This window comes from Bubalus kerabau, chromosome 4 (assembly GCF_029407905.1).
Source record: "Bubalus kerabau isolate K-KA32 ecotype Philippines breed swamp buffalo chromosome 4, PCC_UOA_SB_1v2, whole genome shotgun sequence".
Classification (NCBI taxonomy): Eukaryota; Metazoa; Chordata; class Mammalia; order Artiodactyla; family Bovidae; genus Bubalus; species Bubalus kerabau.
In genome coordinates, this window is record NC_073627.1 from 7,628,402 (window position 1) to 7,656,365 (window position 27,964).

The following is a 27,964-nucleotide window of genomic DNA, read 5'->3' on the forward strand; positions in this document are numbered from 1 at the left end:
GGCAGTTGCCAGGCCCACTGGAGAATTGCAAAACCAAAGTCTAAACCAGGTGGACCTGAAGGAACTAATACTCTCAATGGAGGAGCAAATGCAAACAGTGCTTAGCCAGACATCATGGGACCAGAGCAGACAGCCACCCAGAATCCAGGTGCCAACGCTGGGCTGAACCGGTCTCCTTCTGGGCTCTGCCACCAGCAAGACGACGGCTCCCCTCACTGGGGCTTCGAGCTTCTTTGTGAAAGTGAGGAAGAGGCCACAAATCTGATGGAACTTAAATGTCAGCACCCCTCACTTGCCCAGGCCCCTATATCAAATTCTGTATTCATATTTAAGGATTCTTTTCCCCCCCTTTTGTGTGTGTGTGTGTGTGTGTTATTTATTTATTTGTCTGTGCCGGGTCTTGGTTGTTGCACCTGAGATCTTTAGTTATGGCAGGGATGTGGGATCTAGTTCCCTGACCTGGGATCGAACCCTGGGCCCCTGGGTTGGGAGCGCAGATCCTTAGCCACTGGACCAGCAGGAAGTCCCAGGATCCTTTTAAAAAGGGCCTCCAACGTTATATGAGCTTCAGGCCTGGGATAAATGGTCCCACCCTGGGTATCCACCCCTTGACCCCAGAGCTCTTCTCACAAAAAGGAAGAGTCTCTTGCCCTCTGTTTGAGTCTGGACCAGACTCGGGACTTACTTTGCCCAAGAAAATGCAGCAGAAGCGATGATGTGCCATTTCCCAGCCCCAGCCCACGGGGGCCTCCTGCCTTTCCTTTCTTCTCATGCTTCTCTACTTCCTCCTTGAGAATGCACCAGGCTAACCAGCAGATCAAGACCCACGCTGCTCTGGCCAACAGCCAGCCCGCTGACTTCCAGACACACAAGGGAGCCCAGCTGAGACCACAAAGACCACCCAGACTAAACCGCCAACTCACAAACTTGCTACACGCCACTGAGCTTCGGACAGCTCATTGCAGCATTATTGTAATTGAAAACTAAAAGACGACCCCACGAAATCCAGGTCCACCCAACAGCGGCTGCCTCATTCTCCACTCCGCAGCTTTAGCTGCCCCGTGGTTTCTGTTCACTCCAGTCCCCTCTGCCCTCTGACTTTTCCGTGCAGCTCTTCACAGATGGCCTGCGCTGCCCCTGCTATCTCAACACCTCACCTCACCTCTCCCTCTAATGTGGTTCAGATCAGAAGGGCCCTTGGACCGCTAGCCATCCGTGGCTTGTGATTCAAAACTATAAGTTGCTCTAAGCTAAGAAAGCAATACATGTTCATTTCAAGAAAATAAATTGTGAAATACAGATAAGGTTGAAAAAAAAAAAAAAAAACCAAGGATATAATTGCCTTCATCTCATCACCCTGAGATAATCACTTTTAACTTTCAGGTTTATACTTCACCCGTCTTTTATCTCTTCCTGCAGAAAAGCAAAGTTATTCCAGAAATCAGGAGGAGACACTAATGTGTGAGTTCATATCACTCACTTCTCAACAGATTTCCATCACAAACAACACCATCTCCTTTGAGAAAAGATGTCCTATAAAACAAATATCATCAAGAAGTTTGGTTTTAGGGAATTCCCTTGCAGTCCAGTGGTTAGGACTTGGAGCTTTCACTTCCAAAAGGCTGGGTTCAAATCCTGGTCAGGGAACTAAGATCCGGCAAGATACGTGGCACAGTGAAAAAAAAAAAAAAAAGGATGGTTTTAAAGCTTTGGAGAGCAGAACCAACTCATGTTTCTTTTTGGTAGAAATGCCTCCAGGGACTAAAATCAAAAACTCCTCTTGGTCACATTGGACTTGCAGACTACAGTCTTCTTCAGATTCCAAAATAATGTGTATTCATTGTTGAAGAATAATGAAATACAGAGGAACCCAAACAGTGCATGGTAAATCAGTTCTAATCCCACCCCAGAGACAACCACTGTTGAATATAAGTATATGTTTCTATTACCAATTTTGTGTTCTTTTCTTTAGAAAAGCAGTTTATTTCAGGTTAAGTAAAGGATCACTCCTGCATGACTTTACTGCCTCAATTAGTTTATTACATTTATTAGGGATCTTTAATACAGAAAAATTCAAAAAGTAAACAAAGCCAATAATGCCCACTTTGAAATAATCCCAGTTAACATGTCTTTAAAAGGTAATGCAAACAGAGTTTTTTTAAGTGTGGGAGAGATAAAAGGAAAAAGAAAATTCTCCTTTCCAACCCCACCTCACTATGTCCAGAAACTCAAAAGTAACCATTGTCAGACTCTATTGCCTCTTTTTAAAAAAGCTTATGCACAGACTTCCCTGGTGGTCCAGTAGTTAAGACTCCAAGCTTCCAATGCAAGAGGCATAGGTCCGATCCTTCATTGGGGAATTAAGATCCCATATGTCACATGGTGTGGCCAAAAAAATTTAAAAAGTAGATTTTAAAGCTTATGCATAACTAGAATATGCATCTCAGTGAAGCACACGTAAGTCATCATACAAGCAAACCTCTCTGCACCTTCATCTTTTGCTTAATAATCAAGTTTTTTCCAAATAGCACATACAGATTTTCCTCATTCTTTTATCGTTCACAATATTGCATTACATGTAAATTCTAGAGTTCACTCCACCAGTCCCAACTACTGGGTTATCTGCCCCTACAAACACTACAGTGAGCAGTCCTGTACTTATATCTTGGTGCACTTTTGCAAGCAAAGCCCTAGAACTGCTGAGTGGAAAAAAAATTTGCATTTGTAACTTTGATCAGTTCAGTTCAGCTCAATTGCTCAGTCATGTCTGATTCTTTGCAACCCCATTGACTGCAGCACGCCAGGCTTTCCTGTCCATCACCAACTCCCAGAGCTTGCTCAAACTCATGTCCACCGTGTCAGTGATGCCATCCAACCATCTCATCCTCTGTTGTCCCCTTCTCCTGCCCTCAATCATTCCCAGCATCAGGGTCTTTTCCAATGAGTCAGTTCTTCACATCAGGTGGCCAAAATACTGGAGCTTCAGCATCAGTCCTTCCAATGAATATTCAGGACTGATTTCCTTTAGGATGGACTGGTTGGATATCCTTGCATTCCAAGGGACTCTCAAGAGTATTCTCCAACACCACAGTTCAAAAGCATCAATTCTTCGGTGCTCAGCTTTCTTTATAGTCCAACTCTCACATCCATAAGTGACTACTGGAAAAACCATAGCTTCGACTACACGGACCTTTGTCAGCAAAGTAATGCCTCTGCTTTTTAGTATGCTGTATGGGTTTGTCATAGCTTTTCTTTCAAAGAGCAAACATCTTTTAGTTTCATGGCTGCAGTCATCATCTGCAGTGTAACTTTGATAGTTATTGTCAATTGTTCTCCAAAAGGCCCTAGTGTAGACTCCCACCAATGGTATATGTATATGTACCTGCTTCCCCAAGTCTCAGCCAATGTTGACCATAATCAAAGTTTTAACAAAGCATTCTATATTATTTTTTATCAGTCAGGGCTCCCCAGAACAACAGGACTAGTAGGAGATCTATCTATAAAGACAGATTTCGTCTAAGGAATTCGCTTATGCAACAGTGGGAACCAGCAAGTCCAGCATCTGTCGGGCAGGCCAGCAGATTGGAAATTCTCAGGCATGAGACAATGCTACAATCTTGAGACAGAACTTCTTTCTCAGGGAAAGCTCAACGTTGCTCTTAAGATCTTTCAATTAACTGGATAAGGCAAATGTGGATTATTGAAGACTTACAAGTCACCAGTCCCAACTGCAGAATTACTTGCTCCTACAAATGCTACAATGAGTGGCCTTGTACCTTGTATCTTGGGGTACCTCTGCAAGCAGAAGTTGGTTGTAGATGTTAGTCACATCTAAAATATGCCTTCATAGCAATATCTAGATTAGTGTTTAATTGAATAACAGGAACTATAGCCTAGCCATGTTGACACCTAGAACAAACATACCTACCCAAGAGAAATGAAAACATATGTTCACACAGAAATGTGTAATAGATGTTCATAGCAGCATTGTTTATTAGTAGCCAAAAAAGTGGGAACATCCCAAATACCCACCAACTGATAAATGGAAAAACAAAATGTGGTATAGCCATATAATGGAATATTATTCTATAATAGAAAGGAATTAATTACTGGTACATGCTGTAACCTACTGCTGCATGCTCTCACCCTGATGAACCTCAAAAACAGGACACTAAGTAAAAGAACCAGTCACAAAACATCATATATGGCATGTTTCTGTTTATATGAAATGCTCATAAAGCCTCTCTATCCATAACCCTTGCTCATTTTTCTATTGAGAACTTCTTTTGAGAGCTCTTGATATTACTCGGTGTTTAACCCCTTACCTGGCTCGTGCTGTGCCGAGTTAGTCGCTTCAGTCGTGTCCGACTCCTTGCGACCCCCAAGACCTCAGCCCACCAGGCTCCTCTGTCCATCTGGCCAATATTTTCCCCCTGTCATTTCTCATTTGATTTTGTTGCTGTAGCTTCTAATGACCAGAGTATTTTTTTTCTATACAATCGAATCTATCGATCTTTTTCTTTATGGCATCTGTATTTCCTGTCTTGTTAAAAAGAAAAAAAAGGTTGCTAAGAAGCACTGCAAGAGCCACGGTAACCACTCCATTCATCTTGGTTTTCTAAATGTTCCCCTGAATCATGAAATCACAGGAAAGCAATGTATTTAGACACCATTAGCCCGGCTCCATTGAGAGGCCTCTACGGAAGTGCGAGATGTCAGGCCCCGGCTTTTAGCAAAGATCGATACAAAAGCTGGAGAAAAGCTTTGCATCTTCTGCAAAATTACAAATGCCCATCTTGTCATTCAGGCCTCTTGTATAAGGATCCATACAAGAGATTCCTCTCAGCAGCTCATGCCAAGAGAAAAAGTACTCACTGATTGAAAGGACTCAGGCATTTTTCCTGGCAATAAAGTACCACACACTCCATCTGGCTTCCCCTTTCATCTTGACTGCCAGGAAATCCAGAACCAAATGTAAGCTCAGACGCAGGAAAAACCCAACCTCACTTTGGGGAACTTATGCCAGGCATAATCAGGCAGCGTCATTAACTGCCCTTTGGTGTAGTGGTGTGCATGCCCACATGCTTAGTCATGTCCAGCTCTTTGTGATCCCGTGGACTGAAGCCCACCAGGCTTCTCCATCCATGGGATGAATGGGTTGCCATGTTCACCTCCAGGGCATCTTCCCGATCCAGGGATTGAACCCACGTCTCCTGCACCGGCGGGCGGGTTCTTTACCCGCTCTGGTGGGTTTTGCTGTAAATCACCTCAGATCGCTTTTGGATGAGACACAAACAGGGACATAAACAAAATGACAAGAAGAGAGAACAAAGACACTCGTCTAAACAGTGGTGACGCTGACACAGAGGTTTCTGTCACAACCACGATTAATCAACCTTTCCATACGTGCTCCCAAAAGTGGAGGTGCCCTGGAAAATCTAGATCCGAGGCTTCTCTGAGCAGTGAAATTTGGAGCACACCCAGAGTAACTTCAGGAAAATCCTGGCAGCTGTTGCGTGGAGACACTCCTTTGTGCATCTAAGATAATAGATTAGCCAGACCCCTCCCTAATGTTTGGGGGACCAGGGCTAGCATACAAACGGTGGCCCATATACCACGTGTCCCGTTTTTTAACAGTCTAAAGCAAGCTAAGAAGAGAATCTATCAAATCAGGGTTTCCCTGATGGTTTAGTGGTTAAGAATCCACCTTACAATGCAGGGGACTCGAGTTCAATCCCTGATAGGGGAACTAAAGATCCCACATGCCTCGGAGCTACTAAATTGGTGGGCTACAATTACTGAGCCTGTAAGCCACAGCTAGAGAGTCCCTGTACTGCAAGGAAAGATCCCGCGAGCCACAACTAAGACCCAGGGTAGCCAAATAAATAAACACATATTTTCTTTAAATCTATCTAATCAAATGCATCTGGACTTCCCTGGTGGCCCAGCGGTTAAGACTCCATGCTTCCGCTGCAGGGGGCACAGCTTTGATCCCTGATCTGGTAACGAAGGGTCTTCCCAGGTGGCATTAGAATCCACCTGCCAGTGCAGGAGATGCAGGAGATGTGGGTTCAGTCCCTGGGTTGGGAAGATCCCCTGGAGGAGGGCATGGCAACCCACTCCAGTATTCTTGCCCAGGAAATCCCATGGACAGAGCTGCCTGGCAGACTACGGTCCATAGGGTCACAAAGAGTCAGACTTGACTGAAGCGACTTAGCACAGATGCATGCTGGTAACTAAGATCCCACAGGCCACACAGTATGGCAAAAAAAAAAAAAAAAAAAATGCATCTGACCTTCCTACCTTGACAAAAATACCTGCCTACCAACACAGAAGCCAGATTTAAATGTATCATTCTCAGAAGTTCTGCACCGAGACATAGCAGCCTAGTGACAGACGTCTTCCTCTCCTCAGCCCGCAGTCCACAGACGTTCCCCTGCCATCCCCACTCCCACACATTCTACACGCCAAGGTCCTCAGGAGAGTGTGTGCGTGAACACCCAGGCTTCACACCCAAGCTCTGTCCACATCCCAGCAAACAGCCACCCCTTGGCCACTACTCAGGCAACACTAGCAGTTACCTTGGAGCAAACTATAGTCTATAGCAGGGACACAAGTCTTTGAGCTCCATGGACCACTTATTTCAAAGGGAGGGGCACAGGCAGATAAAGACCAGGCATAAAGGTGGCCCTGGATTTCAGGGGCAATCATTCAATTTCTAAATTGATCAGCTCTGAGCTCTCCATGGTGACCCAGAAAAAAAGTTGGCCCTCATCATCAACTGACACCTGACGTGATCATCTTCACAGAGTTGCTGTTTTTAAAAAGATCAGCCCAAGCGCATCATCCCGCCCTTGCCTCCGGACAGAATTCTGCTGGATCTGAAATACTGAACCCCATCACCCTGGACTGTGTCCTCACTGAATCAGAAAAGGTCCCAAGAAGAGGGAACTGTTTTCACAGGAGACAAGAAGGTGATGGTAACTCTTCATCCTGGAGAGGACAAGGATAAGGGCAGAAAGAACGAGAATCTGTCCTATCTTTTAGTAAAAGTGGTGGATGCAGATGGACAGACTGACCCTTCACATTCTGGAATATTCTCTCTAGGAAGCACTTCTTCCAGTTTGAGGAAGTTAGATTTGAGATGTAAATTATTACAGCCACTGCATACAACAAACAATGGAGCGTTTTCACCCGGGAGGAAATAAAGGAAAAGAAAGAGAAGCCGCTCAGCCGTGTCCGACACTTTGTGACCCCACAGACTGTAGCCCAGCAGGCTGCTCCATCCATGGGATTTTCCAGGCAAGAGTACTGGAGTGGGTTGCCATTTCCTTCTCCAGGAGGAAATAAGAACTGAATAGAATTTGGTTCGGGAAGTGGGACTGAGGGAACACGGTCAAAGAGCGTCCAAAGGCGACATCGTGTATGACCCCTGCTAGTGATTCATGCCATGGTCAGAGCAAACAGTGCGGGCGCCACGGTCTGACCCAAGGAGGCCCTGTCAATCTTTACAGTTTTTCATGTTTGTTTCTTTGCATCTTTATGGTTTTGTAAGTTGAGCTAAAGCTGGCATCTCCCAAGTCTTTCCAGTGACCCTGAACGCTTGCCTTTGGACAGTGGCTACTGTCCACTTTGAAACGAATGCATTTACCCAGCCATTCATTCATCGAAGATCCACTGGCTATGAGCCTCTGAGTGCATGTTGATTTCCTCCATATCACATATGATTTTCTTTCAGGCATTGCACTTGAACTTCCAGGCAATTCTCCCCACTACTTCCTGCAAGTACGGAAGTAGCCAGACCCTTCTTTCCCAGACTCTGCATCCCTTTGAAATGTTATCCTCTCCAAGGCCAAGTGCAAATTCTTCCCAATGTGTATATCCAGGCGTCCTCATTTTCTTCATTCTACAGACTTTCCCATAAGGGAGACCCCCAGACACAGGTATTCCAAGAAGCAGATGCCAAAAGGGTTAGGAAACGTTCAGGGATTTTGGACTTCCCTACTAGTCTAGTGGTTAAGACTCCGAGCCTCCAACGAGGGTTCGATCCCTGGTAGGGGAAGTAAGATCCCCTGTGCCCCATAGTGTGGTCACAAAAAAAAAAAAAAAACAGCACAAGGATATGATTGAGGGAAACACCTATGAGAGCAATGGGGTGGGAGAGGCAGGGAAAGCGGCCAGGCTGTGATGAAGGCGTCGACTTTAAAAAGATGCACAACGTGAGAGTTGTGAGTTAAGTTTTATTTGGGGCAAAATGACTGCAACCCGGGAGACAGCACCCCAGCTAGCTCTGAGAGACTGCTCCGAGGAGGTAGTGGAGGAGGTCAATATGTGTGATTTTGGTGAAGGGGGAGTTCATGCAATTGAGCACCTATTTTACAAAAGGTATTTTTCTGCTAGTTACGAGCAGCTAATGTCACCATGAAGAGATTTAGTGCTTTCCTAGACATGAAGAGCGGAGAAGGCAATGGCACCCCACTCCAGTACTCTTGCCTGGAAAATCCCATGGACAGAGGAGCCTAGTAGGCTGCAGTCCATGGGGTCGCTAAGAGTTGGACACGACTTCACTTTCACTTTCACTTTTCACTTTTCACTTTCATGCATTGGAGAAGGAAATGGCAACCCACTCCAGTGTTCTTGCCTGGAGAATCCCAGGGACGGCAGAGCCTGGTGGGCTGCCGTCTATGGTGTCACACAGAGTCGGACACGACTGAAGTGACTTAGCAGCAGCAGCAGATATGAAGAGATGCGAGGATTGGGGTCATGAAATCAAGTCCTGAAAGTATCTAACTATCTAAAGACCTGTTCCACCAGTTTTTCTGGAGCACATAGTGCCCCATTCTTCACCCTGAACTCCCTTCCGGGCATCTTGAAGGTCAACAGCTGCAGCAACACCGGATTCAGTCTCCGCAGAAGCAGATGTCAGATGCCCTTGCACGCGTGCGTGCCAAGTCGCTCCAGTGGTGCCTGACTCTATGCGGCTACGGATTGTAGCCTATGTCCACAGGATTCTCCAGGCAACAATACTGGAGTGGGTCGCCATGCCATCCATCAGGGGCTCTTCCTGACCCAGGGATCGAACCCAAGACTCTCATGTCTCCTGCATTGGCAGGTGGATTCTTTACCACTGGCGGGAGACCTGGGTTCGATCCCTGGGTCAGGAAGATCTCCTGATGGAGGGCATGGCGACCTACTCCAGTATTCTTGCCTGGAGAATCGCATGGACAGAGGAGTCTGGCGGGCTGCAGTCCATGGGGTCGCAAAAAGTCGGACATGACTGAGTAACTGAGCCCAGCACAGCGCCACCTGGGAACCCGGCAGATGCCCTTGGCAAGCGCCAACTCGTGGTTGACCCAGGCCTGTCCCCAGGTGAAGGAGGAAGAGCAGGAAGATTGGGTAGACATGTGCAAGGCTGCTATGAAGTCTCTGGAAGTTTCTGCAAAACTGCAAGAGACTCCAGGAGCCAAAGTTGGCTTTTAGGGAAGTCTTGCTTCTCCCAGGAACAGACCAATGACGGCCCGCAGAGCACAGCAGAGGGACTTCAGTCAGCGATGCCCCGGGGGCTGGAAGTCTGAGAGGCACATTCTCAAGGTCACCCGAGAGACTGATTAACTTGGGTTGAAACAAGATTTCCTTTATGCTTTCACACCATGTTCAGCGGTTTCACTAGGATATCCAGAGCTTGGGCGGGGGGGGGTGTGTGTGTGTGAACATGTGTATGTGTGCTTAGAAGGAGCCCACTCCCACAGCTCCAGAACCTCTCTGTTGCTCCCTTTCAGACCATCCTGGTGGGGGACAGCGGCGTGGGGAAGACCTCCCTGCTGGTTCAGTTCGACCAGGGCAAGTTCATCCCAGGCTCCTTCTCGGCCACCGTGGGCATCGGATTCACAGTAAGCACTCCTGGGCTTGGGGGCCCTACTGGGCCTCTGATAGGGTCCCGGTAGGAGACAGGTGGACTCTCACACTGGGTCATTCAGGAGGTTTAATAAAACGGCTATTGGCCGAGGTGCAGGCAGGGGGTGGGGAAACCAGGAGGGATGTGGCAGGGCCCTTGGGCAGTTTCAGGGCATCCATCCCACCCAAGGTCTGAAGAAAGAGAAGAGGGAACAGTCAGCAGAACCAGGAACAAAGAGGGCTGTGTGCAGAGGGCTGCCCTGACCCCAGCAGTGGAACACAGCCACCGTCGGAGCCCACCCAGGAGGCAACCAGGGCAGGAAACTGTCCCCCGTCCCACACTGCTCCCCTCCTGCTCCCCGTCCACCTCCCTCTGGGGCTCCCCATGACCGAAGACAGTAGAAGGCAAGGGAGCATCCTGACATAGATACAGGGCAAAAAGAAGCCCAGAGAGGCAAAGAGGTAGCTTAAAAGTTGCACATAAGTCCATGGGACTTCCCTGGCGGCCCAGTGGTTAAGACTTCGCCTTCCCATGCAGGGGGTGCAGGTTCGATCTCTGGTCTGGGAGCTAGGGTCCCATGTGCCTTGCTCCAAGAAACCAGAACAAAACAGAAGCAATACTGTACCAAATTCTTTATGTTGCTGTTCAGTCGCCCAGGCGTATCCAGCTCTTCATGACGTTATGGACTGTAGCCCACCAGGCTCCTCTGTCCGTGGGATTCTTCAGGCAGGAATACTGGAGTGGGTTGCCATTTCCTCCTCCACGGGATCTTCCTGACCCAGGGATCGAATCTGCATCTCTTAATCTCCTGCATTGGCAGGCGGGTTCTTTACCACTAGTGCCTCCTGAGAAGCTCTTTATAAGACTTTAAACTATTTATAAAACTTTTAAAAATGGTCCACATCAAAAAAAAAAATGTTATACACATGTGCAAACTTGGCATTGTCTTGTGGGTCCTAGGGCACTGGCAGGTCAAGGGTTAAAGTTCAGGTTTTGTTTTTTTTTTTCACACTCTGTCTCTCCCTGGATACACCACGGGGGAGAAGCTCAGATTAAGGAAGCATCCTCAGGTTTTGTCTATTCTTAGCACCTCTGCAGGCCACAAAGCGCTTCCTCTAGCCCACATCCTTATTTCTCTCCACTTTCACTATGCCTGCCAGCGGCTGGCAGCGACCTTGAATCCTGGGGAAGCCTTTGGAAAGCTTTTGGGCCCTCTCTTGGATGGTGGCAGGCACAAAAGGGCCTTCTTTAGGGGTCCCCAGAATCCTAGTATCTGGAGATGCGGAAGGACAAATGTCATTTCTTGGGCAGCACAGGTGTTTGAAAGGCCAGCCTCCCGGACCAAACAGAGCACCAGGCCTGGGAGGTGCTGGGACACAGCAGAATCATGCTGGTGGGACCCCCCAGAATCTGGACTTGACCACTGGGTCACCGTGCAGAAGGCAAGGGACCATGATGGAGCAGAAACGAGAGACTGACCAGGGTATGCGCCAGGGCCTGAAGTTCAGCCGGAAAAACCAGCACCCAAGGCTCCTAGTGCTGAGAGCGGCGAGGCTGAGTCCAGGAGGGGCGGGGCCACACTGGCAGCCCCAGGCTTCGGACCAGGGTGCCAGGAAGCCAACCAGGATGGGAGTGCCAGGCGTCCTCCACTGCGGGCCTGCGTCACCAGCCCCTCAGTGTGCAGGGCACGCGTGTGCCCACAGTCACCCTCCTCACTCACTCCATCCCCGTCCTCCCGCGTGACAGAGGGCGAGAGGCAGAGAGGGGGTGGGGTTGGGGGGAAACTGATTCACGCTCCTCGGAGGCACAGGGGTGGGACCTCCAACGTTTGCCACCAGCCTGGTGAGAAAAGCGAGGCGACTGCCCATGTGAGAAGGAAGAAAGCGAGTGGCCAGCAGCGCATGGGCTGGGCCCACCCTCCCTCCTGGGCCTTGGCTGTGTGCTTGGCCCCGGTTCGCACCTCAGGACAAACCCACGGGCAGCTTATGCTGCGTGAGGGCCTGGGGGCCCAACTCAGCCCTGAGTCTGGGGTCTCCTGGGTCCAGTACGTGGCCTGGGAGCAGACCAGGCACACACCCTACCCCTCAGCCCACACTGGCCGTAGAAGGTGGTGACGACAGCCTGTGACAGGAGCCGTGGCGAGGACATGTGACTAACCCTGGGCCAGGCACCACAGCCCAGCTCCACACAAAAAGGCCTGCAGCGGTCGCTGGGAAAACGTTGGTCTCCTCCACAAGCCCCCTCCCCACTCCTCTGGCTAGCGCCAGGGACCTTCCACTCATTTCCTTCCCAGAGACGGTTCTCCTTCCAACCCTCTGCTCAGACCAGCTGGACCTTTTCCCAGCAGCTGAAGTCTCCCATGTCCTCTGACACAGGGGCTGGAGGACACGGGGGTCTCCTCCCAATATCAGTGGTCTGGGGGGCCCCAGAGAGCTGGGCTGCCAGACACTTGCTTGCCCACCTGTCATTTGCACATTAACTTGAAACACTGCTGACAGCTTGTTGTTGTTAAGTCATTAAGTCATGTCTGAGTCTTTGGGACCCCATGGACTGCAGCACGCCAGGCTTCCCTGTTCTTCACTGTCTCCCTGAGTTTGCTCAAACTTGTGTCCATTGAGTCAGTGATACCATCTGACCATCTCATCCTCTGTCGCTCCCTTCTCCTCTTGCCCTCAATCTTTCCCAGCATCAAGATATTTTCCAATGAGCTGGCCATGTGCAAATGTCCTGTGGCCAGCCCTGGCTGTGGTCAGAATTCCTGGTAGCCGGTGGGGGTGGGTGGGTGTCCTGTTGACCCAGCTCATTAGGCTGAGTGGAACCTGGGCAGCAGGAGAGAGGAGGAGTCCTTGACCTTCAATTTAAAGGAGACAGAGGTAGGGAATTCCCTGGTGGTCCAGTGGTTGGATACTGTACTTCCACTGCGGGAGACATGAATTCAATACCTGGTTGGGGAAACAAGATCCCACTTGCCACGTGGCCAAAAAAAAAGTTAGTAATAATAACAATAAATAAAGGAGACAGATGGAGAAGGCAATGGCGCCCCACTCCAGTACTCTTGCTTGGAAAATCCATGGATGGAGGAGCCTGGTAGGCTGCAGTCCATGGGGTCACTAAGAGTCGGACACGACTGAGCGACTTCACTTTCACTTTTTACTTTCATGCATTGGAGAAGGAAATGGCAACCCACTCTAGTATTCTTGCCTGGAGAATCCCAGGGACAGAGGAGCCTAATGGGCTGCTGTCTATGGGGTTGCAGAGAGTCGGACACGACTGAAGCGACTTAGCAGCAGTAGCAGCAGCAACAACAGGAGATAGAGGTGAGTGGGCAGACCACTGAGATCTGCCCCCAGGCCCTTTCCAGAACCTCTGAGCTCATTGCTTCCGGAAGTGGGACCTGCCCAGGTCCTGGGTAGATGGCTCTCAAAGCAAGGTCTTTGCCAACTCCTCTGTCATCAACTCCACCAAACTGGCGGCATAGTCCCATGGATGAGTTTACTGGGGTGCTGACACCCACAGGGTTCACACAGCAGTCTCCCCAGCTGGCCCCCTCCCCCCGAGTCAGGTCCTCCTGGCTATGTCTTGTCTCAGTGTCCCCTAAACTCTCCAGTCTTGCCTGAACTCAGCTGTAACGTTCATCTTCCTAAAGCCTCGTCCCTGGTCCCCACCACCTAGCACCATCAGTGGCTCATCTACCGCCTTCCAATAAAGTTGGAATCCGTCCTCTGCCTGCCAAGGTCTGGCGCAGTTCAGCCAGGTGGTTTCCAAACACGCAGGTAATGCACATAAAAACCTCCAGTTTGCCTGCAGTCATGGATCCCAAGCTCACCCACGCACACGTGGGGACCTGTGGTCAGGCACTTAGACTCTGATGTAGGTGTTCCCCAAGCTCTGGGGGTTTCTTGCCACCCCCTCTGCTCACTCCCCCATCTCCTGACTGCACACAAAAGGCCCTCCTCTGAACAACCATGAGGCTTCACGCAGCATCATCACTTCCATACTAGGAGGTTGTGTGGGGGTGTGGGGTGTGACTTGTGTACTGGAGGAGGGCAGGGAGATTTGTTAGGGGTGAAGTGTGGGGTGTGTGCCTTCTGGACTTGGGCGTGATGAGAGGGGCTGGGGTCATTGAGAGACACTGCATTCAGAGGGTGATCTCTACCCCTAGGGAAGGTGTGAGATGTGGGGTCAGTGAGGAGGGTGTTTGTGCAGTGACATGGTGTGCGTGTTGGGGAGTGGTGTTGAGTCATGTCTGTGACCGTGAAGTGGTGACACATGTCTGGGGAATGTGAGATGTGTGTGTTTGCAGAGGGGGTAAGGCATTGTGTGTTTATGGTATGATATGAGGTGCACCTGTGCTCACTGATAAAAAACGGTGCATGTGGAATGATTTGAGGTACTTACGTGACTTGAATTGAGGTGTGCATGACGTGAGCGGTGTGTGTTTCTGTGGCCTGGGTGGTGTGTATGATTTGAGGTGTGTGCGTGAGGTGTGTGCATGATGTAAGGTGTGTATTTGTGGTGTGAGCTGTTGTGTGTCTGTGGTGTGAGTTGTCTGGTGTCTATGACAGGGTGTGAGGTATGTGTGTGCCTGGGTTTGAGGTGTCTGTGATGCGGTTTGATGTGTCTCTGTGTGTGTGTCACATGAGATGTCTGTGTGTGTGTGTCATATGAGGTGTGTGTGTGTCTGGGTGTGAGGTGTCTGTGATGGGCTGTGACGTGTCTGTGTGTGCATGTCACGTGAGGTGTGCGTGCATGGGTGTGAGGTGTCTGTGATGGGGTGTGACGTGTCTCTGTGTGTGTGTCACGTGAGGTGTGCATGCCTGGGTGTGAGGTGTCTGTGATGGGGTGTGACGTGTCTGTGTGTGTGTGTCATGTGAGGTGTGCGTGTCTGGGTGTGAGGTGTCTGTGATGGGGTGTGACATGTCTCTGTATTTGTGTCACGTGAGGTGTGCGTGTCTGGGTGTGAGGTGTCTGTGATGGTGTGTGACGTGTCTCTGTGTGCGTGTCACGTGAGGTGTGCGTGTCTGGGTGTGAGGTGTCTGTGATGGGGTGTGACGTGTCTGTGTGTGCGTGTCACGTGAGGTGTGCATGTCTGGGTGTGAGGTGTCTGTGATGGGGTGTGACGTGTCTGTGTGTGCGTGTCACGTGAGGTGTGCGTGTCTGGGTGTGAGGTGTCTGTGATGGGGTGTGACGTGTCTGTGTGTGCGTGTCACGTGAGGTGTGCGTGTCTGGGTGTGAGGTGTCTGTGATGGGGTGTGACGTGTCTGTGTGTGCGTGTCACGTGAGGTGTGCGTGTCTGGGTGTGAGGTGTCTGTGATGGTGTGTGACGTGTCTCTGTGTGTGTGTCACGTGAGGTGTGCGTATCTGGGTGTGAGGTGTCTGTGATGGGGTGTGACGTGTCTCTGTATTTGTGTCACGTGAGGTGTGCGTGTCTGGGTGTGAGATGTCTGTGATGGGGTGTGACGTGTCTCTGTGTGCGTGTCACGTGAGGTGTGCGTGCATGGGTGTGAGGTGTCTGTGATGGGGTGTGACGTGTCTGTGTCATGTGAGGTGTGCGTGTCTGGGTGTGAGGTGTCTGTGATGGGGTGTGACGTGTCTCTGTGTCTGTGTCATGTGAGGTGTGTGTGTGTGTGTCCATGGTAAGGTGCTAGGAGTGGGTGGGGTGACGTGTGCCCGGTGTGAGTACTTGGGGAGATGCAGGCTGCCCTGGCGTGCACACAACACTAGAGAGGCCGTCAGGAAGGCTGGACTCCCCAGAGGCTGTGTCCTCCGTCCACTCTCTCCGCCACCCCTCCTGTCTAAAGACACTCCCCATCTCTGAGTGGGCTGTGCGTCCTCCCTTTTTGGGCAACACCTGCCCCCCCAGCACCCCCCAGCTCTGAACATCCCTGACCCCCTCTCACTTTCGCCTCCCTGAAGGCTGCCCTTGAACACCCCGCCTGACACTGCAGTGTCCCAGAGGACAGCGTGTGACATACTCTGCTCATGACACCACCCATGGGCCCCAGACCCGGCAGGCCAGACAGACACGGCCCAGAGGGGTCCGGCTGGGCCTCTCTGCCATGTTAGTGGGCTTCACGCCCCACTGCTTCCAGCCCGCCCAGAGTGGAGATGCAGCAACACAGCGCTTGTATTTCTCCACCATTTCTAGAGCATCCACACCAATGGGCAACTTTCTCCATCCCAAACCTACCACAGGACAAAGACAGTCTTACGGAAGCCGACACAAACCACAGCTGGAGGCCAGAAATCAAGGCATGGGCAGGGCCACACTCCCTCTGAAGGCTCAAGGGAAGGACACTTCCTTGCCTTTTCCACCTTCCGGCGGCTCCCGGAAACTCTTGGCATTCCTTGACTAGTAGCTGCAACGGTCCCAGTTTTACGTCTGTCTCCACATGGCCGTTTTCTCCTTGCATCCCCTCCTTAAAAGGACACCATTCACATTGGATTGAGGTCCCACCCCCTCCTCCCTAGACAGCGAATTAAAAAACAGACACATGACTTTGCCAACAAAGGTTCGTCTAGTCAAAGCTATGGTTTTCCCAGTGGTCATGTATGGATGTGAGAATTGGACCATAAAGAAGGCTGAGCACTGAAGAATTGATGCTTTTGAACTGTGTTGTTGGAGAAGACTCTTGAGAGTCCCTTGGACTACAAGGAGAGCAAACCAGTCAATCCTAAAGGAAATCAACCCTGAATATTCATTGGAAGGACTGCTGCTGAAGCTGAAGCTCCAATACTTTGGCCACCTGATGCGAAGAACTGAGTCATCAGAAAAGACCCTGATACTGGGAAAGATTGAAGGCAGGAGGAGAATGGGACGACAGAGGATGAGATAACTGGATGGCATCACTGACTCAGTGGACATGAGTTTGAGCAAACTCCGGGTGATAGTGAAAGATAAGGAAGCCTGGCGTGCTGCAGTCCACAGGGTTGCAAAGAATCGGACACGACTTAGCAACCAAACAACAACCACCTCTCCTCTAAGGCCTCATCTTAAATAATTATACCCGCAACGACCCTACTTCCAAATAAGGTCACATTATGAGTTACTAGAGCTTAGGACTTGAGTTTTTCTCTGGGGAGGGGGGAACCACAATGCAACCCACATCAGCCTGGTTGGCAGAGGAAAGCCAGAGAGGACCAGACCACATCCCCTCTCCTTCCTCCTCAGTCATCACCCTCTCGCCTGCAGGGTTCCTGTGTGCCCTCAGGACACTGAATGGACTGGGGCATTATTTGTGACCAGAGCCTGTGACGCCCAAATAGCAGGCAAGAGGGGACATCGGCAGGGCTCTGTGTCCTCCCTGCTCGCGCCCCTCCCTATGTGGCATGAGCTTGTGGCACACCCACTTCTGGAAAATGGCTCCTGGGACTTCCCTGGTGGTGCAGTGGTTAAGACTCCGCACTTCTAAAGCAAGGGGCATGGGTTCGATCCCTGGTCAGGGAACTAAGATACCACATGCCGCACTTTGAGGCCAAAAAAATAAGTAAATAAATAACAATGCTCCATGGAAAATAGCTCCAAGTGATGCCTAAAGTTACAGGGCAGGAGGCAGGTGTACATGTACATGTATAGTCCCCATGAGGCTTATGTTTTCCCGTAAGCCAGGCCTGCCCCTTGCCCCTCACCCCCAATACCTCGGTAAAGAGGGGCAGGGCCCCTGCCCCTCTACGTGCCTCTCACCCAGTCCCTCTGTAAAGTACCCACCCTGTTCCCGTGGGAATCTGACTGCACTTATGTAGGATTTGGGATCAAGTATTGAATGGTGGGATGGCACCACCGACTTGATGGACATGAGTTTGAGTAAGCTCCAGGAGTTGGTGATGGACAGGGAAGCCTGGAGTGCCGCACTCCATGGGGTTGCAGAGAGTTGGACACAACTGAGCGACTGGACTGAACTGAACTGAATTGGTTAGCCAGGCCAGGGCCCCTGAACTCTGCTCTGGACCACCCCTGGACACGCTCTTAGTCTCTGTCAACAGGAGCAGTGGGGTTCCTGGGAGGTCCTGGAGACTCAGCTCAAACTGATTCACAACTTCGTGAATTCATTTGGTACCAGACTTTAAGACCTACTAGGTGCCAGAGGGGAGGGCCACACGTGGATAAGGCTAGTCCTGCCTTGAGGAGCACCTGGATTGGGAAGTGTGCGGGGAAGCCCGCCTGGGAAAGCTCTCCCGGTAGGGGACACCTCTGGGCACACCCCAAGAGGTCAGGGGGGAACAGCGGAAGTCTCAGAGTCCAAACACCGGCAGGGGGGCCCAAGCAAGTGTGGTGAAGAGTGAATACCCATCGGTCGGTAAACACAATTACATTCGGATGACGTCGAGCTAGGGCGCCCTGCTGCTGCTGCTAAATCACTTCAGCCGCGTTCGACTCTGTGTGACCCCATAGACGGCAGCCCACCAGGCTCCCCCGTCCCTGGGATTCTCCAGGCAAGAACACTGGAGTAGGTTGCCATTTCCTTCTCCAATGCATGAAAGTGAAAAGTGAAAGTGAAGTCGCTTAGTCGTGCCCGACTCTTCGCGACCCCGTGGGCGCACTAGCAAAAGCGAAACTGCCTGTGAGCTGAGCTCAGAACGCAGGCGTGCTCTCGAACCCGGCGCCGCGCGGCCCAGGGGCGTTTCCATGCTCCCCGGACACGCCCCCAGCCCCCTCACCCCAGCCACCTGTGGAGCGCAGGCCGAATGGAGCTTGGGCGCCGCCTGCTGGCCGCACTGGGCAGCGGCAACCCCGGCGCCAGCCCGCGGGTCCCAGTGATGCCAGACCTTCCCCAGAAGGCGGGGTCCCCAGGGACAGCTCCCCGTGGAACCCTAACCCCGGCAGCTGGCGGCCTTGGGGAGCTGTCCTAGGCTGGATTTGGCCTACGCCCTCCGATCGGTGCGGCTCTAGGGGCCTGCCTGCCCCCTCGAGAGCTGACTCTGCGGTCCTGCGCGCCCCCGCGGGACAGCCAGCTCCCCGCCAGCGTCGTTCAGGTGGCGGAACGGAGGGAGGAGCCTGTCGGGGTCCCGGCCTGGGGTGGTGGAGGGGAGAAGGAGCGGGCGGAGCTTCAGGCGAGGCGGTTCCTGCCTGTCCCTCGGCCGCCGCGGGCCCCAGCTCACCTCTGGTCCAGGGACATGACGGGAACGCCTGGCACCGCGGCCACCCGGGATGGCGAGGCCCCCGAGCGCTCCCCACCCTGCGGGCCGAGCCACGATCTCACGGGCAAGGTGGGTGGGCTCCGCGCCCAGCGCTGGGGACTCCGGTGCCAGCTCTGGGGGCCACCCCTTCCCCCCTCCCCAGCCCCTCTCTGGCTGCCTCTGTGCTGGACTCATCCCATCCCCCCCAGGCAGCCAGGTCTTCCCAGAGTAAGCGGGGGAGGGTCGAGACAGCCCCCGGAGCCCATACCAACGTCCAGGGATCTGGGAGAGGAGAGGGGAGCGTAGGAAGTACTGAATGACTCCCCACCCCTGAGGACCCCAGCCTCATTTTCCTCTGCCTCACTTCGGCCAGTGCGAGCCCCGGGGAACCCCGGGCTTCTCGCTAGCCCCTGAGCCCACAACTCTCCCAGGGCACAGGCTTCCCAAGCGCTGGGAAAGGCACTCCGAAGGGACGCCCCCTGAGGTGGGGGAATTTGCTCTTTAATGCCCTTCTCCCAGGGTGGACTAGGATCCCAGCTGCCCCCAGGTGCGACCCCTTCCCCTCCCACCCCTGCAGCCAGCTGCCCACACCTTCTTCTGGGAGGATGTTGCTAGCCAGAACAGTAGACTCACCTGGGAATTTTTTAGACCCTGAGAATGATGGGAGCGGTTAGGCACTAGTACCCCACCTGGGAGAGTTTAAGTCAGCTCTCTGGGCCTGGTTCCCGATGCGGGTGGCCCTGATTGAAGGAGGTGGGGTTGCTGATGGACACTAAGCAGTCTGCCCTTCCTCTGCACCCTGGGAGCAGACAGGAACTGGGATCTCTGAAAGAGGGAGCCCAGAGCCTCCACTCTTCCTCCAGGTCAGGGAGAGATGATGAGGAGGCTGGCCAAGTCTCCTGCGGCATGACCTTGAAGGAGACCTGCCTTTCTCCGTGCCTTGCTTTCCTCCCTCCACCGCCCCCACCATCTTCTTTCAGGGGAAGCTAGTCTGCAAGTCACCCGCCCAGAGCCGCCCAGAGCCGTTGTTGAGATAGGCGTCCTGGTGCGGGCTGCAGGCAGGAAATGGGCCCCCAGTATGTTCAGGGGAGGGGGAGCCACTGAGAACCAGTCCTGGGCCATGGGGCACTGCCTGACCTCCTTGCTTGACAAGCCAGCTGGGTGTTTGCCTAGGAGGTGGCGAGGCTGGGCAACTGTTTGTGTTTGGTGGACTTGCCTGGCTGGGTGGCTGGCTGGCATCGCTTGCTCAAGGCAGCTGTGATCTCTAAAGTACACAGCTGCTTGCCTTCCCTCCCTCTCTCCCTCCTGCCCCATTGGGTACTGGTACCCAGGAACCAGGGAGCCATGCAGGCTCCAGAGAGCTCCACAGCCCCCAGCCCACCATCTGTCCAAGAAGTCATCCATCCTTCCTTCTAACCCTGTGGGAACTGCCACAGAAAGGTTAAGGGATCTTCCCAAAGTCCCCCAGTCACCCACGTACAGGACAGGACCCCAGCCTTCATGCACCTTTTGCTCAACTGCCCATCTAATCCCATACCCCATGGTCACAGCAGGAAAATCTTTGGGCTCCATGGTCAAGGTCAAGGCCCCCAAAAGAACTCAAACCTTAGTCCCTGCTGTACCCATTAAGCATCTATTCAGCCAGTTGGAAAAAATTCCAACTTTAGGTCTCAACCCCTATTCTCTGAGTTTGAGGAATGTCAGGACAGAGGGGTCCCCTCCCCAGCCCCACCCTATCCCATCCCCAGAGGAGAGGAGCAGAGACTGGCCAGACAGTAAAGGGACAGACACATGCCCACACACACACCCTCCCCCCGACCCCCCCACCCCCCCCATGCCAGTTTGCAAGCCATTTGTCCCACTTGGGAGGTTACTGCGGAAAGCATTTCAGGCTAAATGTCTCTCTGCCTTAGTATAAATTTCAGCCTTCCCTAATTCACGCAAGGCTTTTACAAACATAAGATGTCATTAGGAACTTCCAAATAAAGGTGACCAAAAATAAAACACCGGAACATGAGCAATTTTAGAACATGCCTTGGCAACTGACAGAGGCCTACCTGCCTCAGATCCTGATACCCTCCCTTGGGTGGGAATCCCTGGCTGAAATATTAATGCTTCTCTTTCTGGTGCGGCGGCCCCACCCGTGTGTGCACACAGGCGTGGAACACACAGCAAAGAACACACAGCATGGCATGGCGGGGGACCAAGGGGGCCAGAGTCTAGATGCATGAAAAGTGGTTGTTCTCGGGGCCACAGAGCACATTTGGGGACCTCTTGGCTCTGGGGTCTCAACTCGGGCGTCCCGGAAGCCAGATGAGGACAGGAGGGTCCAAGGGAGCGGCTGGGAGGCCAGTGGCAGCCCGGGAGAGTGGAAAACAGCAGGAGGTGGCAGGTTTTCCAGAAGCAGGTGCCCGCTTGGGGCTCAGCATCCTTTCCCGGCCCTCCCTGGGAGCCCAGAGTCTCGCCCCAGCGCCCCATTAACTGCCTCTGCCCCCATCTCCTAGGTGATGCTTCTGGGAGACTCGGGCGTCGGCAAAACCTGTTTCCTCATCCGATTCAGAGACGGGGCCTTCCTGTCCGGGACCTTCATAGCCACCGTCGGCATAGACTTCAGGGTGAGGTGGCTGCAGGCTCCTCCTCCCAGCTGTGAACCAGGGGTCACGGCTTCAGGCACGGGGGGGCTGTCCTCTGCTCAGACCTGCGCTGACCCCTCACATCTACAGTGGCTCACCCTAGAGGTGGCCAGCTTAGAGGAGTCTGGGCTTGCGGGGCTCCCTGCCCCCCCTACAGTATGAGAAATGAGAGACTACATCTTAAAATCCTGCCACTGAGCAGGGCAGACACACCCCCACGGTGTGAGCCGGCCCCTCAGGCAAGACATGAGGTCAGCCGGTCTTTCTGGAGCTCAGAGCAGCACCGCAGGGCACGAGGTTGAGGAGCTGGACTGGTCCTGTGGGGAGAGAGCAGCAGCCAGCATCCTGCCCCCTCACCGGGATGAACCCATCTTGGGTTGGCATCAACAGATTGGCATCGGGGTTGCTGAGCACTCTGAGCACCGCACAGCCCCAGGGGCCAGGAGGACTCAGGCCTAACCCTGGCAGCGGGGCTCTCAGAGGCCGAATGCCTCCTCCCAGTAGAAGGGGAAGCTTCATCTAACGGTAGAACCAGTGGGCGACCAGGGCAAAGACAGCCCTGCAGATCCGCCCGCTGAGGTCTCCGAGATGCTGGTGGGCACCTCATCTCGAAGAGCTACTTTGCAGTGCTGAGACTGAGCCCCAGGAGAGGCAGACAGAAGCAGGGAAGAGGCAGGACTCCCCCCGCTCCCCCCACAGGGCTCGGGCTGTGTGCTCTGCTGAGCCCTGGGGAGCGGGGGCGGGCACGTTCTCGGGCTCCCTTGCCTTGGTGTGTTGTGAGGAGAGACAGCGTCCACAGAAGAGAGGACTCTGAAGTCGGGGTGCCTGGGGACGGAGTCCCCCTACCCTGATGGGACAATCTGGCTGGAGATATCTCCGGGGCTCGTCAGACGCCCTGGCACCTACCCTGGGGGAGCTGCCAGACAGGATGCCTGCTGTTGTGCAGGATTCAGCAGGACGCAGAAGCCAAGCCGCCTCCCCCGCCCTCCGCACCCACCTCTCCCTCTGCCCTTCTCTCTTTCAGAACAAAGTGGTGACCGTGGATGGTGTGAGAGTGAAACTGCAGGTGAGACCAGCGGCTGGGAGGGCTGGGGTGGAGGGGGGCGGCGGTTCAAGGATAGGGGCGCCTGCCCAGGCTCTTCACCCACTCACACGAGGCCTGTGGCCCTGCCCTCAGCCTGGGGTAATTTCCTGTGGGGCCCAGGAGAGGAAACGGCTTTTGTTTGTTTGATGTCTGCAGAGAAAGCCGTTCCCAGGCCCTCTCTTCTGTCAAAGGCAGCAGCTCCAAGTGCCTTCAGACAAGCTTAGGCTTGCTGCAAATCCTCCCCAGTGTCACGGGCCTCACATGCTCTAGGAGGCTAGACACCCCTAATCCCTGGACTTCACCACTCAGGGCAACAGCACCAGATGAGAACAGAACTCATTAACTCATTAACTACCACCATCTGGCACGTCACCAGGCCCTCACAGGCCCAGGCCCCTGAGAAACCAAAGAAAGAAACCTCTCACCTCCCACCCCTCGTACCACAAGGGTTTTCTCTGCCCAGCACAGTGCCTGCCCGCTTCTGACTGTCTGTCCTCCCCTCCCTAGATCTGGGACACGGCAGGGCAGGAGCGGTTCCGCAGTGTGACCCATGCTTATTACCGAGACGCCCAGGGTAAGGGCCTCCGGCACGGCGCCACTCCCCCAGCCCACTTGTAACAGTCACCCTACTGCCCCAAGTCCCCCCGCCCCGTGTGACCTCTCTCTCCCCCTCCAGCCTTGCTCCTGCTGTACGACATCACCAACAAATCTTCCTTCGACAACATCCGGGTAGGTTCTCCCTGACCCACCACTCGCCACTCTCGGGATCCAGCAGGGCAGGACCGCTTCCTGCTTTGTGGGAATGGGTGGAGCCTGGAATACTGCTGCCTCGCTAAAAACACTCGAGCTGTGACTCAGAAGTAATAAACGCCTCGTGGGCAGCTGATTGGCATGTGGGCATGAAGGCCAAGCAGGCTGTGTGCCACTTGCTTACTCCTGCCTGTGATTTATAAGTGCACTTCATGACCGAGTGCTCAGAAAGTCCCCAGCTCCACCCTGGACAAGAGCTCATGGGAAGAGCCCAAGCAGAAAACGTCTACCATATATGCAGCCCAAGTTTCTAGAAAGTGACTCAGGCAGACAGAATGCGTGGCTCTGTCCTCACAAGCAAACTATCCAGTAGTCGAGGCAATAATTCAATACATATAAGCACTGACTCTGTGCACAAGTACGGTGAAGGTTGCACATGCTCCCCGACCTCAAGAGGTTGGCAAGCAAACCAGGGAAACCAGACACATAGAGATAAAACACCTTACCAACTGGATGGAACCCATGGCATCCCTACTGCCTCCCCCAACCCCACGGGCATGGCAGACATCTCTAATCGATCACAGTATTTTTGATCACCGAGCCCTTACGTGGCCTTAGAACCCTCTACGGGGTTCAAGGAGAGTGCTGGTGACTAGAGCCGATCTAGAACATAAAGCCTGTGCCTCCTCTAACTTCCATAAAACTGAGAGTTACACTGTAAGGGGTTTAGAGCTATTCAGGACTGGAGAGAGGCCCGAGCGAAGATGCAGGAGAGAGAAGGCCCAAGGTGTTCAGTGATCGGGGGCAGTGAGTAGCCCAGGAGGATCCAGAGGGGAGAAGCAGGGAAGGCCAGGGGAAGGAGGAGAATGGCTGGGGCTCAGCGCGCCCTCTCCCACAGGCTTGGCTCACTGAGATTCACGAGTATGCCCAGAGGGATGTGGTGGTCATGCTTCTGGGCAACAAGGTGAGTGGCTTCAGGGCAGGGTCGGCCCACCCTCCCCCACAACCTCCAGAGTAATTGCTGGACATCCTGGCACTAAAGAACCCTTTCCAGCCTCCAGTTCAGAGGTCAGACCTATCTGCAAGCTTCTGCCCATCTCATCTGCCCTCTTAAAGCTTTGGAATTGGCCCCCTGCCGGGAAAGGTCAGGCTGTTTCCTGAGAAGTCCAGGAATGCCCAGCTACTCTGTTAGATCCTAGGGACTAGGTACATGGATGAAGATCTGAGATGGGAGAGGGTTAACCTCAACTACCGCCATCCCTTCGAGGCTGGTCACCACCCCTTTTCCAAGCGGAGTTACCCACCATCTCCCTAAGTTAGGGTGAGATCCTCCTGCTGGGAGCTAAGAACCTGAGGAGGGGGTCCTGGCCCCGGGTGGATCAGACCACCTGCAGTCCTGCAGGCCACCAGCAGAGGGCGGGAGGTCCTGCTCCCAGGGCAGAGAGAGAGGCCTTGGGGGTCAAGGCATCCTTCCCCCAGAGTGACCCACCTGGGCTTGACAGGCAGATGTGAGCAGTGAAAGGGTGATCCGCTCAGAGGATGGAGAGATGCTGGCCAGGGTAAGTGACTGGCCCGGGGGTGGGAGGGGAGGGATGGGGGCAGCCCGAGACTGGCCATGGAGCACGCTCTCCCCCTGGCAGGAATATGGAGTTCCCTTCATGGAGACCAGCGCCAAGACGGGCATGAATGTGGAGCTAGCCTTTCTGGCCATTGCCAAGTGAGTACTGAGCCGGGAAGGGAGCGCGCAGGGCAGGGTGGCGCCATCTGGGACCCAGTGGGGCCTGGCCCCTCGCCCAGTCCCAGGGCCCATCTACAGCCTGCGTTCGGAGGCCGTGGGATTGGGGCAAGGCTCAGCTCCCCACCGACTGCCCAGCCCACTTCTTCTTCTTCAAGGGAGCTGAAATACAGAGCCAGGCGGCAGGCCGATGAGCCCAGCTTCCAGATCCGAGACTACGTGGAGTCCCAGAAGAAGCGGCCCAGCTGCTGCTCCTTCCTGTGAATCCCAAGGGTCTGAGAGGAAGCTCCAGAGGCCCCCGAGGATGCAGCCATCCTCCCCCCACCCCCCCAGACCTGGCTTCTTCTGAGCAGCTGAACCAGCGGGGAGAGAGTTTGGGGACCACTGCACAGCCCCTCCGGACTCCTGCCCCTCCCCTAACTCCTGGAGCTTCCCTGCGTCCGCAGGGGAGGGCAAAATATTTATCTTTCATTTTAATAATACATAACTTAATCAAAAGGGGACCAGAAAAACCGAGCCAGAGAGCTGGTGGTGGTCCTTTGGCCTTCTATTACTAGGACTTAGGAGCCTGGGCCACCCTCCTGACCACCATGAGGGTGGTATTGCTCCAGCTCAGCACCAGGGGGCACTGATGCACTTCTGGGACATAAGGGCAAGTAGTGACACCACCCCCCCACCCCAATCCTTCAGCTGGCCAGCGGCTGAGCAAACCCAGGCCTTCATTTCCTCCAGCTCCCCAGAAAGCAATCTTCTCCAATAAAACAGAGCCCTTGTGCTGGGAGTCAGACCAAAGCCTCTGGAAGATAAGAGATGTGGAGATTAGGCCAGGGACCTGGCTCCCTGTGGGGAGATCGGAGAGGAGCAGCAGAGATTACGTCTATCTGTTTGGCTACCTCTGGGCTTACTGGCCCCTCTTCTGGGAGGTGTACCCCTTTTCCTCCAGCCCACAAATACATGAAAGCACCTGGAAACACCTGGTTCCTGTTCTCTGAACTTCAGATCCCAGAGGAGCCCCTCCTCCCTGAATGCCTGGCCTTATCTTTCTACCTTTCCATCTGTGTCTCCAGACACCTAAGGTTATAGACAGGAAAAGGTTATTCTGGTCCCAACTCTTTGGCAGGTAGGCAGCCCACAGGCTACTTCTTCAAGCAGGTCTAGTGCTTCTACTGGACAAAAGAGCCCAATAAAGAGAAATCAGAGAAAGCTCTGATCCTGGCATAGGCAGGAGGCAGAAGTGAGCAAACCTCAGGCCATTGTGTAACCCCCAAACCCAAGTGCTGCCTCCTCCCTGACCTCCCTCATTCCTTCTCAGACAGACAGACTAACCGACCAACCTTAGAGCCCAAACTGCTTTATCTCCCTTCTCTCTGACCCTGGTTAGGGAGTGAGAGGTCATCCATTTCCGGGTAAATCAACACATTGTATGCAAAACAATGTCTGCCTGGTAAGATCTGGGTGGGGAAAGGGGCCCGCAAGGAGTTTCTGTGTAGCCAAGGTCACAGGTCTCCCCAAGCCCTGACCTCAGCCCTAGGAAGAGGTCAGGAGCTGTGCAGATCATGATCTAGAGACACCTTTACTCTGGCTCTGTACACCCGGGGCCAGGAGAGGGGTATGTAAGGTATGCACTGCCCATTTCTCAGGCTGCTGCGTTTGCTTTCAAAGCAGAAATCTTGCTCTTTGAGCAGAGTCAGCAGCTCCAACTCAGGCGATAAGGAAGCTCTCCAGGCAGAGCAGGGAGGAGCCTGACCTTGCAGGGTTCTTCTGGGGCCCAAGGCAGGTTGCAGGCGATCCAGTCACATGGGCTGCTCTGGGCCTCTAGCTTTTGTGTTTTTCAGCATTAAATGGCAGCATTTTGGAAAGTACACCCTGTCCACTGTTTCTTTGAGGTGGACCTGATGCGGGGGTGGGGGGAGGGCGGCGGCAGTTCATGTTGAAAAGATCATTGTTGCTTGTCACTGACTGCCAAAATCATTTGATCCTCATCCTTCAATGCCCAACCCACCCCCCACTCCCAAACTGGTCACCTCACCCTTAACAGACTGCCCCCAGCCTCTGTGACCAGCCTCTCATCTTAAAGTAGGAGCTGAAAGAAGGTTTATTATCTCACGGTCCTAATCATTTTAACTTTCTCTGTTGAAACACGCCAGGGCTCCTTTTCCCCAGAGATCGGCTACCTGACTGTGACCTGCCTCTCCCCTCCCCCACCTCCCTAGCTAAAGGCTGACGCCGATACACAGTTGCCCCTGGGTGGCCTGTCTTCGCTGGGCAGTCCCGCTGAAGGCTTGGGCGCTCCGCTGGACCTTCACATTGTCCCAGCGAAGATCGGAACCCGCACCCCTACTAACAGGTCCTGCGCCAAGCGCCCCGCAGACACGAAAAGATTGTTATTCGAACCACTCTCTTGGGTCCGAGGTAGGCCTGGACCACAGTAAAACTGCGGGGACCTCGCAGCCCCGGAGCCGGATTGGTTTTCCTAGCAACAGTCGCCCCCACCCTCACCCCGCAACTGGAGATGCACACTTTGGTTGAAGGCTGTTAAAGCCTCAAGGTCCTTTACCCGAGGGTTGGCGCGCTCAATCCCTGACGCAGGTGGTGGTGGTGGTGGTGGCGCGGGTGTGGGGGTGGGGGGGAATCAGAACCGATCTTGCGAGCCACCCAACTCGGTACCAGGAACCCGCCCCGCACCCAGCGCCCCTCCCCGGGCCTGCACTCCGGCCACTCAGTAACAAACACTTCCACTTCCTGAGCGC

General features: G+C 53.5%; 1 protein-coding gene and 1 long non-coding RNA gene across 4 annotated transcripts in view; one reads left to right on the plus strand and one right to left on the minus strand.

Moving 5' to 3' along the window:
• Positions 1 to 27,076, plus strand: part of RAB37 (RAB37, member RAS oncogene family) — a 68,050-nt gene extending 40,974 nt beyond the window's left edge. The window contains exons 1-9 of one of the 3 annotated variants that reach the window (XM_055575068.1): positions 18,988 to 19,102; positions 21,517 to 21,627; positions 22,670 to 22,711; positions 23,237 to 23,303; positions 23,406 to 23,458; positions 24,378 to 24,443; positions 24,982 to 25,038; positions 25,120 to 25,196; positions 25,373 to 27,076. In XM_055575068.1, the coding sequence (XP_055431043.1) occupies positions 19,010 to 19,102; positions 21,517 to 21,627; positions 22,670 to 22,711; positions 23,237 to 23,303; positions 23,406 to 23,458; positions 24,378 to 24,443; positions 24,982 to 25,038; positions 25,120 to 25,196; positions 25,373 to 25,478 (672 nt within the window). In that variant the 5' untranslated portion in view covers positions 18,988 to 19,009 and the 3' untranslated portion in view covers positions 25,479 to 27,076. Of the gene's footprint in view, positions 1 to 9,779; positions 9,891 to 18,987; positions 19,103 to 19,745; positions 19,876 to 21,516; positions 21,628 to 22,669; positions 22,712 to 23,236; positions 23,304 to 23,405; positions 23,459 to 24,377; positions 24,444 to 24,981; positions 25,039 to 25,119; positions 25,197 to 25,372 lie in introns of those variants that run through there. The other 2 variants (XM_055575070.1, XM_055575069.1) reach the window with 2 other exon arrangements.
• On the minus strand, positions 10,001 to 27,845 carry LOC129648611 (uncharacterized). Its single transcript, XR_008712806.1, has 3 exons — positions 27,772 to 27,845; positions 10,521 to 10,703; positions 10,001 to 10,086 (listed from the first exon to the last, which is right to left on the minus strand). It is a non-coding gene; the product is annotated as an uncharacterized LOC129648611 (long non-coding RNA).
• Between the last annotated feature and the right edge of the window lie 119 nt (positions 27,846 to 27,964).